Source organism: Thamnophis sirtalis, unplaced genomic scaffold, assembly GCF_051295495.1.
Source record: "Thamnophis sirtalis isolate CommonGarterSnake01/CBP01778 unplaced genomic scaffold, rThaSir2_p1.2 scaffold_10, whole genome shotgun sequence".
Classification (NCBI taxonomy): domain Eukaryota; kingdom Metazoa; phylum Chordata; class Lepidosauria; order Squamata; family Natricidae; genus Thamnophis; species Thamnophis sirtalis.
The window spans coordinates 26806287-26823681 of record NW_028261390.1 but is presented as its reverse complement, the minus strand read 5'-3'; the positions used below and the strand labels follow the sequence as shown (position 1 = coordinate 26823681).

The window sequence follows — 17395 nt, the reverse complement described above, 5'->3', positions numbered from 1 at the left end:
GACAAATATAAGGGGACATCTGAAGTACAAGTACTTTTGCAAAGGGAAATATCAAAAAAGCAACATGAACACATTTCAAAAAGAGCACTTTCTGTTTTAGTTTTAGATCTTTACTTTTTAATCATCTGGTAAAATCTAATCCTAATGTTTCAATTTGCCTAATCATTTGAATCTCGACTTCTTCTCAAGTATTTTTTCCACCTTTTTTTTAAAAAAGAATTTTGTAGCACTTGAATTTCTGTCAGTGATGAAACAAAAACAAATTAGTATATTCCTTAAATTCCACGTATTATCAAGTGGAATTATTATATGTGATGGGATAATTTACACACTGAAGAGAAATAGCATTAATGAGATGATAAAAAGTTCTGGAAAGTCCAGGGGAAGACATAGAAGTTATGGTGGCTTTGAATCAGTGATGGGATTCCAAATCTTTTCCTACTTGTTCTAGGAGAAAGCACTTTGTGTGCGTCCGCGCAGCACTCAAAGACTGCCCTCAGTGTCAATGCTGATGAGCTGAGCTATTTTTCAGCTCAGTTGACGCGCAGCAATCTGCTCTGCCGCGTGAATCAGCTGAGCTAAAAAACAAGGGAATATAGGACAGGGAACAACGGGGGTAGGAGAGCGGCCTAACCAGAGGTGGTATTTGCCAGTTCTTCAAACTACTCGAACTTTCTGCTACCGGTTCCCCCAAACCTGTCTGAACCGGCTGAATACCATCTCTGCTTTGAATTCCTGAAACAGCATCCATTATTTTGTATTTGGAGTGAACTGCTTATAAGCTTATTATAGATTTAAGCATTGGGGAAAAATGTCAGCCAGAAGCACTGTTTTTGAACTCAGTTGGGTCACAGGAACTTTCTCTGCACTCCATTCTAATTTGCAGTTTTGCTATAATAAAAGCCCCAGATATATTGCTACTGTCTAGACATTTTATCTGAAACAAGTGTCCTTCCTAATCCCAGAGGACTTTTCTATTTTATTTCCAGTAAATCAAAGTCTGTGAAGAGCTTTGGTTCTTATTAAGACATACCCTTCACAGTCCAGTGATTGCCAACAGTGGCAAACCATTGACAGTTCATTTACATATAAGCGATGACTTTCATTGAGTAGTTGGCCAAAAAAAAAAAAAACAGTGGACATTCAGTGAGCATAGCCAATATTTCTTGCTCTTTGATGAGGATTGAGTGCCAATTTATTTATGGAAAGGAAAAAAATTTTTTTACCATCCTTACTGAGTTTGGTTTTGTTTTTGTTTTTTTGCTTTTGTTTCCAAATGTAGGCAGCAGTCTTATAAAATGTCTGCATCTCAGTATTCTCTAGAGTCATTATGCCCCAGGAAGATGACAGCAGTAGTCCTACAACTCTGATGGACCCAGTTACAGCTCAGTGGGAATTTTTTGAAAAGGAATTACCGTTATTGAAATAAACTATTCTTTAAAAAAAAATAAAGAACACAAGACTTTTGAGATCAAAAAGCAGCAATAGAGCTCTGAAAATTAAAAAAAATGCTACCCCAGTTATAAGATGGGTATATTATCACACATTATATCATATACTGCATCACTATATAGCAAAATAATATAGTGTCATACATTACAATTCATAGAAATAAAATGAAATTGTTTTACAAAGCAGGTTTTTTAATGTATTTGTATTGGTCCTATGCATATAGGAATTTTAAGTATCACCCCCTAGAGACTAAGGAGACATATTTCTATTATAAGAATGAAACACTTTTCATTACAACATTAGAAATTTCCATTAGAGGAAAATGAAGTTAGAACTAAGGTTTCTTATCTATTAATTCAAGGTTCTTATCTATTAACTAAGGTTCTTATCTATTAACTCAATTCGATGTTGTTGTAAGGCTCGCTTGTCTGTCATTTGCTTCCTGACTTAGTCACTCTCTTCTAATATATGTGATTCCTCTTGTTCCATTTGCTCCTTCTTCTTTCTCTCTCGCATGGATGCGGCAACTAGAGCACCAGCAATTCGAATATCAGCTGATTTTAGCACTGGGTGTCCTCTTGCTGTAACATAAAATAAACAGATATATGGATTATCTAAAGGGAACACAAATAAAGATGATTCTAAATTGAAATTATAATGGACAAAGATAAAGTGGCAGATTACTTATATGAAGAGTTATGTGAACTACTGCCCATTTCACTGATATAAAGCTAATATTCTATATTGCACAATATTAATACTGTACATTATAAAATATACATGATTAAGAAATCAGATACATGGATGCTTAGCCTGAGATATTTTGTTGTTATGCTTTTTCAAATGTACTTGTCTATGTGATTCGTGGATATTCCTTAACAAGTTTGATTTTTGATAATAGTGAGCTGTTTCCTAGAGGTTTCATACAAAAGAAAGAGAGAGAGGCGGGGAGAGAGATAATCAAATTTGTAGCAATATTTCATTGACTAATCTATTATATGCTTTTTAAACTAGCATGCTAATTTGACTTGGAAGACTTTTTTGGAATATTGCATAAATGCACTCCCTGTGATGTCATCCCATTTGGTTGATACCACATTCTCCTCTATGCTATACTGCGACAGATCTTTATTCCCTTCGGGAACTCCCCCTTTCCCGGGGATGGCCTTCTTGCCTATCAAGATGCTTCCTTAATGATGGATTTTGGGATCCCGAGAGGTGGCATGCGAAGAAGAGACATCTTAGGGGTTTTTTACAGGGGTTTTTAAATCAAATTTTAAGGGGAGGGCAGGGGGGTTGATACGGATTGCTCAGACAGGCTTGGGGGGTAGTCTGACAGGGCACAGGCCAGAGTTAACTAATGGGCGCAGGTTGGGAGTGCTGGGAAGGGTTGGGATTCTGGGGGAGACATTAAGTCATTCCATTGGGGGGTTCACCATCTCTATTGTTTGTGGGAGAGGCAGATATGGTGGGGGGCGAGGGCCAAATTATGTTCGGGGGACGCAGGTCTGCTGTTTAAGAGCGATCGCACATTCCGACACTCATCACCCTTCTCACACCCCTGGGTGCTCGGGATTACAGGACCCTGGTTTCCGGCTGGTGTCGCTTAACGCCAGGTCTGTGGTACATAAGGTTCCCCTCATTTACGACATCATACAAGAGGGTAGAGCGGACCTGGCATGCATTATGGAGACCTAGTTGGGCCAAGAGGGGTGTGTTCCCCTTAGTGAATTATGCCCACCAGGCTTCCGGGCGTTTCACCAGCCGAAAGCCCATGGCAGGGGTGCAGGGTGGCAGTGGTTATTAGGGAAAGTCTCAGACCTCAGGGGGTCACTGTGCCTCAGATAGGCAGGTGTGAGTCCCTTTTTGTGAAATGGGGCCTTGGAGTTCAGGTGGGCCTTTTTGTTATATACCTGTCTCCCTGCTACGTTTCATTGGCTCTGCCGGAGCTGCTGGATATGTTAGCTGGATTGGTGGTTGATTTCCCCAGGCTTATGATCCTGGGGGATTTCAATCTGTCTTCCATTGGCGAGACATCTGAGTCAGCTCGGGAGTTCATAGCTTCCATGATGGCTATGGATCTAACTCAGTTAATTCAAGACCCCACCCATAATGGGGGACACACGCTCAACCTGATTTTTGTCTCTGGGCAGTGGATGAATGATGTAGATTTAGGGGATATTTCTATCCAACCCTTGTCATAGTCGGATCATTTCCTCATCAGGCTTGACTTCCATACTTGCTACCCCTCACCACAGGGAGACAGAACCGATTAGATGGTTCCGCCCCAGGTGCCTGATGGACCTTGAAAGGTTCCTGATGGAGCTTGGGACTTTTCCTGAATCCCTTGCTCACAACTCGACTGAAGCCCTAGTGGAAGCCTGGGATAGGGTGGCCACTGGGGCTTTGGATCATGTTGTGCCTTTGCAGCCTCTGACCTGGTGTCGATCCCGGATAGCTCCCAGGTTTACCGAGGAGTTCCAGGAGATGAAACGCTGGAAAAGATGCCTAGAGAGTGGTTGGAGGGCCAGCTGGTCCAAATCTGATCAAACACTAGTAAGAATTAATATTAAATCCTACTTAGTGGCGATAAAAGCAGCAAAACGGCAACATTTTTCCATTCTTATCACGTCCACAGATAACTGCCCAGCCACCCTGTTTAGGGTGACCCGCTCCTTACTTAACCAAGGAGCTGGGAAAGAACCCTTGCAGGGTAGGGCTGAAGAATTTGTTCAGTATCTGCAGGATAAAATCACTCAGATCCGGACAGGCTTGGACTCTGACTGGGTAGATTCGGGCAAGTCGATGGGGATGAATCTTGTGGAGATCATCTGGGATGAGTTTGATCCTGTGACCCCCGAGGGCATGGACAGGATTATGGGGAGACTCAGTGCTGCCACTTGTGTGCTGGACCCATGTCCCTCTTGGTTAGTCTCAGCTTCCCGGGAGGTGACACAAGGCTGGCTCCAGGCAATTACCAACACTTCGTTGAGAGAGGGGTTCTTTCCCACCGCCTTAAAGGAGGCGGTGGTGAGGCCCCTCCTTAAGAAGCCTTCCCTGGACCCAGCTTCTTTAGCCAACTATCGTCCGGTCTCCAACCTTCGCTTTGTAGCGAAGGTTGTTGAGAATGCGGTAGCACATCAGCTTCCCCAGTCCCTGGATAAAGCTGTCTACCTGGATCTGTTTCAATCGGGTTTCAGGCCCATACAGCATGGAGACGGCATTGGTCATGTTGGTTGATGATCTCTGGCGGGCCCGGGACAGGGACTGCTCCTCTGTCCTGGTCCTATTAGACCTCTCAGCGGCTTTTGATACCATCAACCATGGTATCCTACTGCAACGAATCGAGGGGTTGGGAGTGGGGGGCGCCGTTTTATGGTGGTTCTCCTCCTACCTGTTGGATCGGTCACAGTTTGTGTTGACTGGAGGACAGGGATCGACCCCGAGGCGCGTCACTTGTGGGGTGCCCCAGGGGTCGGTTCTCTCACCCTCCTGTTCAATATATATATGAAACCACTGGTTGAGATCAACCATGCTTTTGGGGTACGGTATCATCAATATGCTGATGATACCTTTAAAGATCACTCAAATGAGAGATATAAACGAGACTGGAAAAAATGGATTGACTATATACAAAATAAATACGGGACCAAGAAATTCCAGTTAGCCTATGCTTAAGATCAGAAATGATTTAAACTGTTAAAAGTTAGTTCAGTAAGAAGAAGCTAAGGTCAATGTAGAATGTCATTAATTTCTTTATTTCTTTTTTCTCAATAGATTTTAGACTGTGTTAGTTAAAAATCCATACCGTGTACGGATTCTGGGAAGTCGGGGGGGAAGGAGGAGGGGGGTTGGGTGGGTGGAGGGAGGGAAGGGGATACAAAAAAAATTGTACTTCAATGTTTTAATGATTGACGAAAGATGAAATATTTGTGTTTTTTAAAAGAAATAAAACATATTTTGAGATCAATATGCTGATGATACCGAACTTTTCATCTCTACCCCAAACCACCCAAACGATGCCCTCAACATGATATCCCAATGCCTAGAGGCTGTGTGAATCTGGATGGGGAGGAACAGGCTCAAGCTTAATCCCTCCAAGACGGAGTCACTGTGGTTTCTGTCATCCCGATTTGTGCATCTTGTTCCATCTTTGATGATAGGGGGAGAAATTTTAGCCCCCTCAGAGAGGGCCCACAATCTGGCCATCCTCCTGGATATGCAGCTTAGTTTAGAAGAACACCTGACGGCCGTGACTAGGGGGGCCTTTTACCAGGTTCACCTGGTACGTCAGTTGCGCCCCTTCCTGGATCAGGATGCTCTGTGCACAGTCACTCATGCCCTCGTCCTTTCTCGCCTGACTACTGTAACGCTCTCTACATGGGGCTGCCCTTGAAGAGCACCTAGAAGCTTCAACTGGTCCAGAATGCGGCTGCGTGGGTTGCTCCCATGTTACACCCCTTTTAGGCAGCCTGCACTGGTTGCCGGTTGTCTTCCAGGTGCCATTCAAGGTACTAATTATGACCTTTAAAGCACTCCATGGCTTAGGGCCAGGGTACCTGCGAGACCACCTACTGCCACCGGTAGCCTCCCACCTTCCAGTGCGATCCAACAGAGTTGGCCTCCTCAGGGTGCTGTCGGCCAGACAGTGTCGGCTAGTGACCCCCAGGGGGAGAGCCTTCTCTGTGGGAGCACCTTCCCTCTAGAATGAGCTGCCCCCGGAGCTTCGTATAATCCCCGACCTCTGGTCCTTCCAACGCACCCTAAATGTTGGCTTTTCCAGCAAGCCACCCTGGCCTGAACAAAACAAAATAAATTATTGATCACTGTTAATTTGAATTCAATTTTTTAAAAAATTGTCATTGTCAATTTTAATTGGGTTTGGGATACTCTATTTAATTTTTTTTAACTTTTGTATTATGTGTTTCTTTTAATGTCATACGCTGCCCTTGGGAGAAGGGCGGCATATAAATCTAATAAACCTAAACCTAAATCTTTTTTTAAAAAATTAGTAAAGCAAACATTTTGGCAACAGTAGAAAAGTAATTGTGAACTGTGATTGTTATGGACGGACGGACGTTGTTAAATTTACATGTTTCCACATGCACACAGGGGATTGGTTGCCCAAACCATGGGAAGTCTAAACAACTGTCATTGGCCAGCTGATCTGCCGAAGCTCCTTAAAAGGTGAGCTGGAAGACCACTATGTATCATCTTCTGCCCCCTTGGTGAGCCGGAACAAGTTTTACCACCTGCACCAATGGGAAGGAGAGATGGTGAATGATTTCGTGGCCAACTTCTGAGAAATCGCAACCCGGTGCAAATTCATCAACCCAGAGGAAATGATGAAGGACTGGATCATCCTAGGAATGAGAGACCTCTCCTTGCAAAAGAAACTGCTGATCAGAAGGGGAGTCTCACTCAAGGATGAGGTCGAGGAACCACGGGCAGCAAGTCATCGGATAACTTGGCAGCGCATGTAAGGAAAACCAGTGGGATACACCAAATGTTCAGGGAACCCAACTGGGCATCCGAAGTTCTGAACTACAACGATGAAGAGGATGATGCCGCCGCCATCCACTGTGTGTACCCAGAGAAGAGACAAAATGCAAAGGACATAGAGGGCAGGCAGCCACGTTGTCCAGGCTGCATGGGATTCCATTCAAGAGCGGTATGCCATTTCCGGGAAGCCATCTGCCACAGATGCCACTGGAAAGGCCACATTGCCAAGGCGTGCAGCGCAACCCAGCCCACCCCACCCCAGCCTAGACCCACAGCTCTGCAGGGGAGACCAAACAACCCATGACCCGGCCAACAGCAGAATAGGTGGAGAGAGGAACAGTACCAAGCCCAGAGGGAGATCCATCACACCACTGTGGGCCACTCAGATGCCTACAAAGGGGAGAAGTTCCATGTCACAGTGACCATTGAAAGGGAACCATGCAAGATGGAGCTGGACATAGGATCATATTTTACAATTTTGTCCTGGCAGACCATTAAGAAATTGAACCCGACAGCCAGCAAGAAGCTCCTCAAACCACCAAATGTCTGGTTCAACGACTACCAGGGGAACCGGATCCAAGTCCTAGGAAGAATGGAGGTTGAGGTGGTGTTCCACGAATTCCAGGGCTGTCTACCCCTCATGGTCATTTCCAGCCATCGACCGTCTCTACTGGGAGTGGAATAATTCAAGCCCCTGGGGCTAGACATCACCGGCCTGCATCGAATTTCAACCCATGACCTGGATCGGCTACTGGCAAAGTTCATGGACATCTTCAACAAGGGCCTAGGTAAATATACAGGGAAACCCATTTCATTTAACCTAGACCTCCATGTAACTCCCATCAGGCTCAAACCCCAAAGGATCCTCTTTGCTCTATAGCCCAAACTGGATGAGCAATTGGACAAACTAATTGCCCAAGGAATCCTTGTGCCGACTAACCATGTGGCATGGGAAACCCCAATAGTCACCCCGTGAAGCCAGATGGTTCCGTCCGCCTCTGCGTGGATTACAAGTGTACGCTGAATAAGGCCTGACAGCAAAGTGTGTACCCAGTGCTAGTTGTGCAATATCTGTTGCATTCCCTAAGAAGCGGGAAAATATTCGCCAAACTGGACCTGGCACAGGCATACCAACATTTGCCTATGGGTGAAGCCACCATGGAAGCACAGACAATAGTGACCAACAGGGGGGCTTTCAAATGCTCCAGACTGCAGTTTGGAGTCAGCGTAGCCCCAGGACTATTTCAGTGTTTAATGGAGCAGCTACTGCATGGAATCTCGAGGGTGGTGCCATACTTTGATGACATATTCATCTCAGGGGACTCCATAGAGCAGCTGATGGAACACATGTGCAAGACTTTGGGAGGAGAAGGGACTTAAAGTGAACCCAAAGAAATGTAAAATCAGTGTGAGGCAGGTAGAGTTCCTGTGATACCTCATAGATGGGTCTGGAATCCACCCCACCAACAGCAAAGTAAAGGCCATTAGAAACGCCTCCACCCCAAGAAACAAGACAGAGCTCCAAGACTATTGAACTTTTATAGTATTTTTTTTACAACAGAAGGTCACCATTGCTGAGCTGCTGCATAAGCTCCTGGGAAAGATAGCACTGTGGACCTGGATACAGAAGGAAGACTGGGCTTTCGCAGCGGTAAAAGAGCTCCTATCTTCCAACAGCATGCTTATCCAGTTCAACCATACTTTTCCAGTTTGGATCACCTGTGATGCTTCCCTGGAGTTGGAGCGGTCCTCAGCCATCACCTACTGGCTGGATCAGAGGCTCCCATAATCTATTACTCCAAGACCTTGTCCCCAACTGAATGCAACTACAGCCAGATCGACAAGAAAGCCTTGGCTGCAGTCGCAGGGATCAAGAGATTCCATGAGTGGCAGATATTTCAAACTCATCACGGACCATAAACCACTGCTGGGGCTCCTCATCAGGAACCAACAAACCCCACTGTACATGTCCCCAAGGATGACCAGATGGACCATTTTCCTCACAGCGTATGACTACGAGCTGATCCACCGCCCAGGGAAGGACATCAGCCACACCAATGCACTCAGCCATTGCCCATTACTGGAGCTGGTGGAAGACCCTGCCCACACCACCATGGTACTGCTGATTGACATTGACCCAGCCAGCCCGGCCACCACCAGGGACATCGCCGAGCACACACAAAAGGACAAGGGGTTGCTAAAGGTTCTGAACTGGGTGTTGAGGGGGTGGCCACAGGAGAAGCTGAGTGAGGAGTTCCACAGCTACCACAGTAAGCAGGCAGAACTATAAACTATCAAGGGTTGCTTGTTGTGTGGGGAGAGAGTCATCATACCCCAGAGGCTGCGGAGACGAGCCATAGAAGCCCTCACCCGGGGATAGTACGAATGAAGGCACTAGCCCGGAGCTACATCTGGTGGCCCAATATGGATAAGGACATCATGGTGTGGGTAGCCACTTGCAGGCCCTGCCAGGAGACATGATCAGCCCCACCCCAGGCACCTGTGTGAGAGTGGGAAGCAGCCAAGGGACCATGTTCATGCATCCACATCTACTTCGTGGGACCAGTGGAAGGGTAGATGTTCCTGATCGTGGTGGATGATTACTCCAAATGGCTGGAGATCATTATCATGCAATCAACCATGGCAGTGGCCACCATCAGAGCTCTCTTTTCGCAACCCATGGCCTACCCAACACCCTGGTCTCTGACAACAGCCCACAACTGACCACCAAGACAATGGAGGCATTCCTCACAGAGTAAGGGATCTGGCATGTTCTCATCGCCCCATTCAATCCGGTGAGCAATCGACAGGCCGAGCTAATGGTGAGGCTCACAAAAGAAACCCTCACCTGAATGGGAGCAGGAAGCTGGCAGGAGAAGGTTGACTAATTCCTTTTCACCCTAGAGCTATTGATGGGGGGAAGACTGAGGTCTAGACTTGACCTGTACCACCCGGACTACCTTCCAGAGAACCCCCTGGATTCCGCTCGACCAACCTGGGAGTTTAACATAAACAACTAGGTATTCGCCCACAACTATGCAGGGTACACAACTTGGCTGGCGGGCTGAATTGTGGCCATCACCCAGCCGAATTCATACCAAGTGGAGCTAGAGGATGGATGAATCTGGAGGAGGCACATCAACCAGCTCCGACACCGCGTGGGGGATGCTGAATTGAGGAACCAGGGCAATTAGACCACACCCGCCAGCTCAGAACAACTTCTGGAGAACTCCAGGTCTCCACCCCACAGAGCATGCTCAATCGCCAGCTGGGAAGCAGACGGGCAGGAACCTGTCCTACCAAGCCAAGATATCGAGGGACAACCGTCCAACCTGAGCCATGAACACATAGCTGCGTCCAAAGCTGTCCAGCAAAGAAATTGCATCTCAGGAGCTGAAGGAACAAGGCCAAAGCTCAACTCGTGGGCCGAGAAGCTCCAGAAGGTTACTTCCCAGGCATCCAGAGGAACAGCAGGCTCAACTGCAGTGGCCAAGCTCCCAGGGACAAGTGATCTGCACAGTTCAAGTAGGAGACCGGTGCACCCCACCTACCTGAAAGACTACATCACCTACATAGGCCAGGGATTGGACATTGTTCATTGTAGGAGGGAAGGGGTGTTACGTACGGACATACATTGTTAAATTTATATTTTTTCACATGCTCACTGGGAATTGGTTGCCCAAACCCCGGGAAGTTTAAACAACTGTCATTGGCCTGCTGGTCTGCCGGAGCTCCTTAAAAGGCGAGCTCCGGCAGCCCAGCTGGCAGAGTGCAGTCACTTACTCTTGCAATAAAAAGTGCTGAAACTCACTCGCGCCTCTCTCCTGCTGCTTCTTGCCGATCTAACAGTGATAATAATCTTTGAAGTAATAAGAGCTTCAGAGTTACAAAGTGGAAGTTAACATAAGCAATGTTAACCAAGTAAGTGGTGGAACCTATCTTCCTCTAGAGGGCAGAAAAGATTCCCCAGAATTAGAAGAATTAATACAGCCCATGGTATGATAAGAAGTTTTCTTCAAATTAACTTTGTAGTAAAACAGACAAGGGAGAATTAGACTTAGAAATTCACCTCTCCTTTAATTAAAAGCCTTGGGAAATGTATTACCCAACCCAGAGGTTGAAACAAAAGCCCTAAAGACTTTTAACTGTGGCTAGCTATGACGAAGGAAAAAATTCATCCAAGTAAGCCACCTGGGAAAATTATTATCTTGAGAAGCAAGGTTTGAATAATTGTAATAACATAATAATGACTATGAAAATAGAAATCAGTATGGAATTTGTACCCTGTTTCCCTGAAAATAAGACCTTCCCAGATAATAAGCCCAGTCGGGCTTTTGAGTGCAGGCAGTAAAATAAGCCCTCCCCCAAAAATAAGTTCTCTCCAAAAATATTGCAACACAGCAGCAGCCATGAGATGACCACGCTCACTGCCTACTGCACTTCAAAAATAATAAGACCTCCCCGAAAATAAGGCCAAGCATTTATTTCGGGGATCAAAAGAAAATAAGACACTGTCTTGTTTTCAGGCAAACACGGCATGAATCAGGACATTGTTGAGGAAGGGGTGGCTGAAGTCAGGGTATTATAGGCTGGGCCCAAGTAACTATTAGTTGCTACTTCAGAAAGGGCTGCAGGGATTAGCAGGTATTGTCAGTTGGGTAGCAGTTATGTCTCTTTTAAGTCTGAAATGCTTGTAAATAGGAGCAGCTACTGCTGCTCTGAATGCACAGGTCTCTCATACCACCTTTATGAACAGAAAGCCATTTATTTTTCTTTCAAACTCAACTGAAATGTAGTCATGAATAAATGAGAGAAACTGAATAAAAATCAATTTGCCACCAAGATCTTAGATCATGTAGGTAGCCAATCAATGATTTTAACATCCAGCAAGTTGGACCAAACATTTGTTTTAAAAAGCATTGGCAATTACTTGTACTACTATACAATTACTAGTATAAATTCTAGTTACTAATTTATATAGTAATGCAATTTTCTATTTCTGGGACTTTACTGTATTTAGTAATTAGCAGAGATACTAGGCATGGCAATATAAAATTATGGTTGCTCAGATTCAAAATTTTTAAATATTTTGTAAGAATATGATTACATTAGTATTATCCATTCTTGTTAACAGAGACTGTTAGATTAAAAAACATTTGAACTGTAGGTATTTAAATGTACATATTCCAGATTCCCCCCCCCCCCCCCACCAATACATGAGGATAAAATGACTTCACTATCTGGAAATTTTGAAGTAGAGAATATTTGCTATATTTTAGGATTCTGAATTAAACCGAGATGGAAGGTCTGTTGTGTTGGCCAAAGCATCAAAATATAGCTATAGTTATACAGAACATCTTCATATTTTCAAGATTTGAAAATATGGAGATTTTAACACCAAGTAATCAGAATTTTTTGAGAGTATTGAAATACATGTATGAGACTCAGCATTCTGCAGTCTGGAAAGTAAGTTAGGAGATTCCCAAAGGTCGGCATTGAGTTATAAATAATCAGAAGAACCATGAAATAACAACATTCATTGAATAGCTTCAATTCATTCATAATAAATGCCCAGATCCACTGCAAATTTATATGCTGCCAAGAGTCACTATGGATAGTAAGATATAAATTAATTAATTAAATAAATACATAATAAATAAATAATAGTTAGAGATGATTTCCTCAGCCTAAAGCAAAAGTTAACAAAATAGAGATGAAACTGAATGTAAGGAAACACTGAGGTTATATGCAGTTTGAGAAAAATCAACCATAACTTGATAGCTGTATTAATAATATACTATTATTATATTATTTATAATTAACCATAAAAAATACCCATGTTGGATTTTTTTTTAATGAAGTGGCCTGTATTTGTGAAAAAAGCATATTTGATGTGAAGTAATGGTAATCAACAGCATCATAATTTTATTAAACAAATTTCTGGTATGTTTATACTTGAAAATATTTGTGTAATTTGAAACCATATATCAAAATGTTTGTTCCAGCATAGTGCCTTATTCATTTGTAGAAAGAGCTATTGGATCAGGTAGGTGGAACATATCCTTTTAAAATACTTAATAGGATGGAGCTTTTATTTGTAAGGGAAAGGGGCCACAAAACAAAATGATTATAGTGATGATATCATATTAAATGTTCTGGACTAGTTCTGCAAAAAATAAATAATGACAATTAATATTACATTTACCACCACTTGTTCAAGACAGATAAATTTCTTCATGCAATATATAATTGACAAGGGATTGCTTTTTTTAGAAGATTGTATAATAACCGCTAGTCAAAGCAACTTTAAAAGATAGATAAAAAGTGATTTATAAAGTAAGCAATTATCACAATGTTCAAAGATGGAATCTTCTGTGGGACAATGCAGCTCAATGTCCTAGTCTGAACTTTTAACTGAAAATATATAATTACATACATTTTCAATCTAATCTACCAGAGATTATTTAAAAAAATAATCTCTATAAAAATTTCTATAAAATACCATCCCAAAACCAAAAGGGGAAAATTGGAATCCGGAATGATAAATGAATAAAGGGAAACAGATGGAAGTCATAACTGCAAGAAGCCACAAACTAAAAATTCTTTTGGCAGTATATGTGAAAAGCTAAACAGACTTTTATACAATACTGTATTAGCAGGGACACAAAAGAACCACTTTCTATTTTCTTAAAAATAAGACTTGAGATATTTGACAGAGACTAGCATTTTATTTTGTACAAAAAATAAATTTTGTGCTAAAATTATTATCCGATATAAGGTTACTTTGAATAAATTGTTCCTGAGACTTTGTTAGCAGTGAACAAATGAATAGGCATATGGCTCAATTTTCACTGGGCTTGCAAAGATAATTGTTTTGCCAACTATTTAAGCTTGTTACATGGGGGCTTTAGAAGGCAGGCAAGGACAGGTGGGGGCACATGAACAAGCTTATACTGAGCCATTTTCTGCTTGCCGTGTTCCTAGCCTTCCGGTCTTGAGAGGTTATAAAGTGGTTTTAAGCCTGTCATGTCCTTTCCAAAATTTATGCCTCTATATACATATGCAGGCTAAACTGCAACCCAAACCCAGGTCCAAGTGGCTTTGTGTCTTTACAATTTCCTCCACTGGAAGATTTTTAAACTTCTACAATAAATTAGTGTTTCTCAACTTTAGCATGTCAGTTCTCACATTTTTAAGACTGTTTAATTCATTATTTTGGATACCAGGTTGCTGCTCTACTTCTGTAGGAAGGAGAGCAAATTAAGGTACTTGCATACTCTTCATTAATCCCTCCTAGAATTAATCCTGCTAAATATTTGGTATTAGCATCTCCCACACGGCCTGGTATCAACATTCCTCAGTACATATTCAGAAAGCCTGGGAGCCTGATAACCTGCTGTACCAGAAGAACATACAAAGACTTGCCCTCTGAAACCACTTATTAAGAGCCTTTATCTAAACCTATATAAAGCATGTTGCAAAGACAACTGACAATTGCCAAAAAGGGAGCATGCAATTAGTATCTGAAATAATTGTGATTATATTTTGTGCTAATATTAGCACTTTAAAACAGAACAATAATCCCAGACTGCATTATTGTGAAGGCCACTCAGCTGGTGATACAAAGCAATGGATGACAATTCTTGATTGTTGATTACATTTTGATGCTTTCCACAAGCAGACGCCCTCACTCTTATATAAATGTAAAGCACTTCGGAATTAATATTTTATTGTAGCATTGATCAGATTCTTTGCTTATTTTGGGGTGTCTTGTGGTAACAGAAGCAAACCATTGTAATATGTTCAGTAAGTATCTATTAACACAAAGTTTTATCTAAGTCTCTGGTTGCATGCAGTGAATGGGATATTCTTCTTTCAGTGGTTAATGGTTCTTTTCTATGAAGCACAAGTTATAAGGAGCAGAAATTTATAGTTCTCAGTTAAGGTCTTGGATCCAAGCACTTCACCTTCACTTGACATCTCATCCAGCACAGATTTTGCCAGCAAACACACATGATAATATCCTAATTAGAAATTAGTATTTTTAACAATAGGCTATATGATAAATTATACTGTGTACTAGAAAAGGGAAGTAGAATTATAGCAGAAGACTATTTTCATTCTACAAAGCTTAGTATTTAAACATCACTTCCAGTTCTCATCCTGTTGGACTGAAATCTACTATTTTCATTAAACTTGGAATTATGATAATAAATTAATTCATGAACATACAATAAACTATATTATAACATGTTTTTTTTGTTTAATCCCCTTGCAAAACTCTCTTTCAAGTTTAATTCATTATATTTTAGCAGCAACTGCAGGAAGATTTATTTCTCTGCTGTTTATTTTTATTTTTTAAATTAAACAGCAGAGAAAATTTGTAAAATCAAAGTAACTGGGATTCTGGTATAAATCTCTGCTATGTGTATGTTGTAAAGTTACCGTTCTGTTATATTCAGCTTACCTTTTTAAATGCATTTTATTATAGCATGTGCAATGAGGTCATATTTTCCATTTGTAGGAACAAAATGCCACATAGTATTTATCATTAGGTGTTTTGACCCTGAAAATATGCTTTCTGAAGAATTATTTATTATGGTATCAATGTCTGACTAAAGGAAATTTTAATTATGTAATATATCTAAAATTTTAGTGCTATTAAAAGGAGTTTCCTATACATTCATTAAATGAAGCATTAGGGGTGCATATTTTCTGCATATTCAATCAAAAGCAGCCTCTTCTTAAATAGGCTGAAGAGGCCATTTCAGGAAACTGTTTTTCTACATCACAAAATGACTACACTGTGTAGATTATTTAATCCAAAATGCTCAATCTCCTGTAAAGTCCTTGACTTGCAACCGGTCTTAAGTCCTCGACTTATGACCGGCTGCAAGTCCTCGACTTACTTCTGACAGCCCAGCAACCAAAGGCTTGCACCTATTGACTAAGATGCACCAGGCTGGAAACGGGCTTTTGCCATGCCCCTATTGGTTGCTCTGCTTGACAGCTCCCGTATAAATAGCTGTCAAGCAGAGCAAGGTGCTGAAATTGTTGATACCTGCATTCTAGTTATTTTGTTCTAATAAAAGTTGTTGCACATACCTCAATGAGATTGAGGCCTCATTCTCCATCAAGAATATAAAACTCTGAAAAACCAAAAAGCCTTTTCAAGAAAGGACCCTTGATTAAGTTCTTCTTAGGAGGACATCACTCTATTTTACTATCAGTATGATTTTGACATGGTTCTTGTCTCAAGCTAGTTCAGTTCTTCTGATTGAGATCCTGATAGTTATCTTATCTTATTTTAGTTATGTCATGTATATGTCCTTTCTAATTTCTGCTGCTTGCGTTATTTTTATCAATATATGTGCATTTGGGTTTATGTTTATTTTCTCTATATTGTTCTATATTTAATTGACTAGGTATGACTCATTGGGACATTATGCTTATTTAAACGGGATGCATTACAAATGCAACACATTCTACCAACATTATTTGTTGAATAGTCTTTTTCATGCCCTAGGATATTTTTTTCCATTGCTGTTCATCAAATAGGTGACAGAATTGTATCAATGCTAAGCATGCTCAGTCATCACTAGTGTATTCTGGATTAGGGATGCCTTTAGGTTTTTCTAATTTAAATTTGTTTGCAAACTGAGTTTGTCCCAGATCAGTGTCAGCTCTCTCATGCGCACAAGGTACTTCTTTGACTACATATGAATTTACACAGAGATAACAAGTCCAATATTAAAATGCAAAGATAATTAAATATGTCTTGCATATCAAAATAACTTAATGCAACTTGAATACCTTGATATATGGGTCAGAAGGGTCATTCTAATACTCTAGCTCAGATAGAAAAAATATATACATTTGAAGTTGCTTCTGTGGGAAGAAATATCAATCTGGTTCCGTTCCAAGCTGGGAGAAAGACACTGGAAACATGGAGGCTGATTGGAAAGATGGTTTAATGATGAATAGAACCAACAGCAGTCCTGTATCATCTGACAAAATGGAGTTGAGAGGGGGGGGTGTTATACTTTCTTTGGGCTTTGCATTTGAACTTCCTCTTCCTGTGCAAGAGCATTATTCTATTGTCAGGTTCCTATGGGGTCACGTAGGGGTTATAGCTGGCTCTACAGGCAAAAGAGGAAATGCAAATCCTATGTGTTTGTCTGAGTTCCCAGTTTTGGTCGAAGTTTGGACTGCTCTGGGGAATCATGCAATGTCTGAAATGCCCTTAGGAGATTGGGCAGTATAGCAAGTTCTGAATCTTCTGCTAAATAGTAGTGGATTAATCCTATTATGTCCTGGAGGACCATGTCCTATTCTTCTTAATCCCATCATCCTGGATCTGAAGGTCTTTTGTTTTGTAGATAGGCTGGCCTAATCTTTCTTAATGGGCACAAAATAACTGCTGGGGTGGTGGTGGTATTAA

The 17395-nt window shown here is 41.9% G+C and overlaps 1 protein-coding gene across 1 annotated transcript in view; it reads right to left on the bottom strand.

Moving 5' to 3' along the window:
- Positions 1 to 1899: 1899 nt before the first annotated feature.
- IQCM (IQ motif containing M) overlaps positions 1900 to 17395 on the bottom strand; it is a 101118-nt gene continuing 85622 nt past the window's right edge. The window contains exon 9 of the mRNA XM_087723923.1: positions 1900 to 2033. Within this exon, the coding sequence (XP_087580049.1) occupies positions 1900 to 2033 (134 nt within the window). The remainder of the gene's footprint in view (positions 2034 to 17395) is intronic.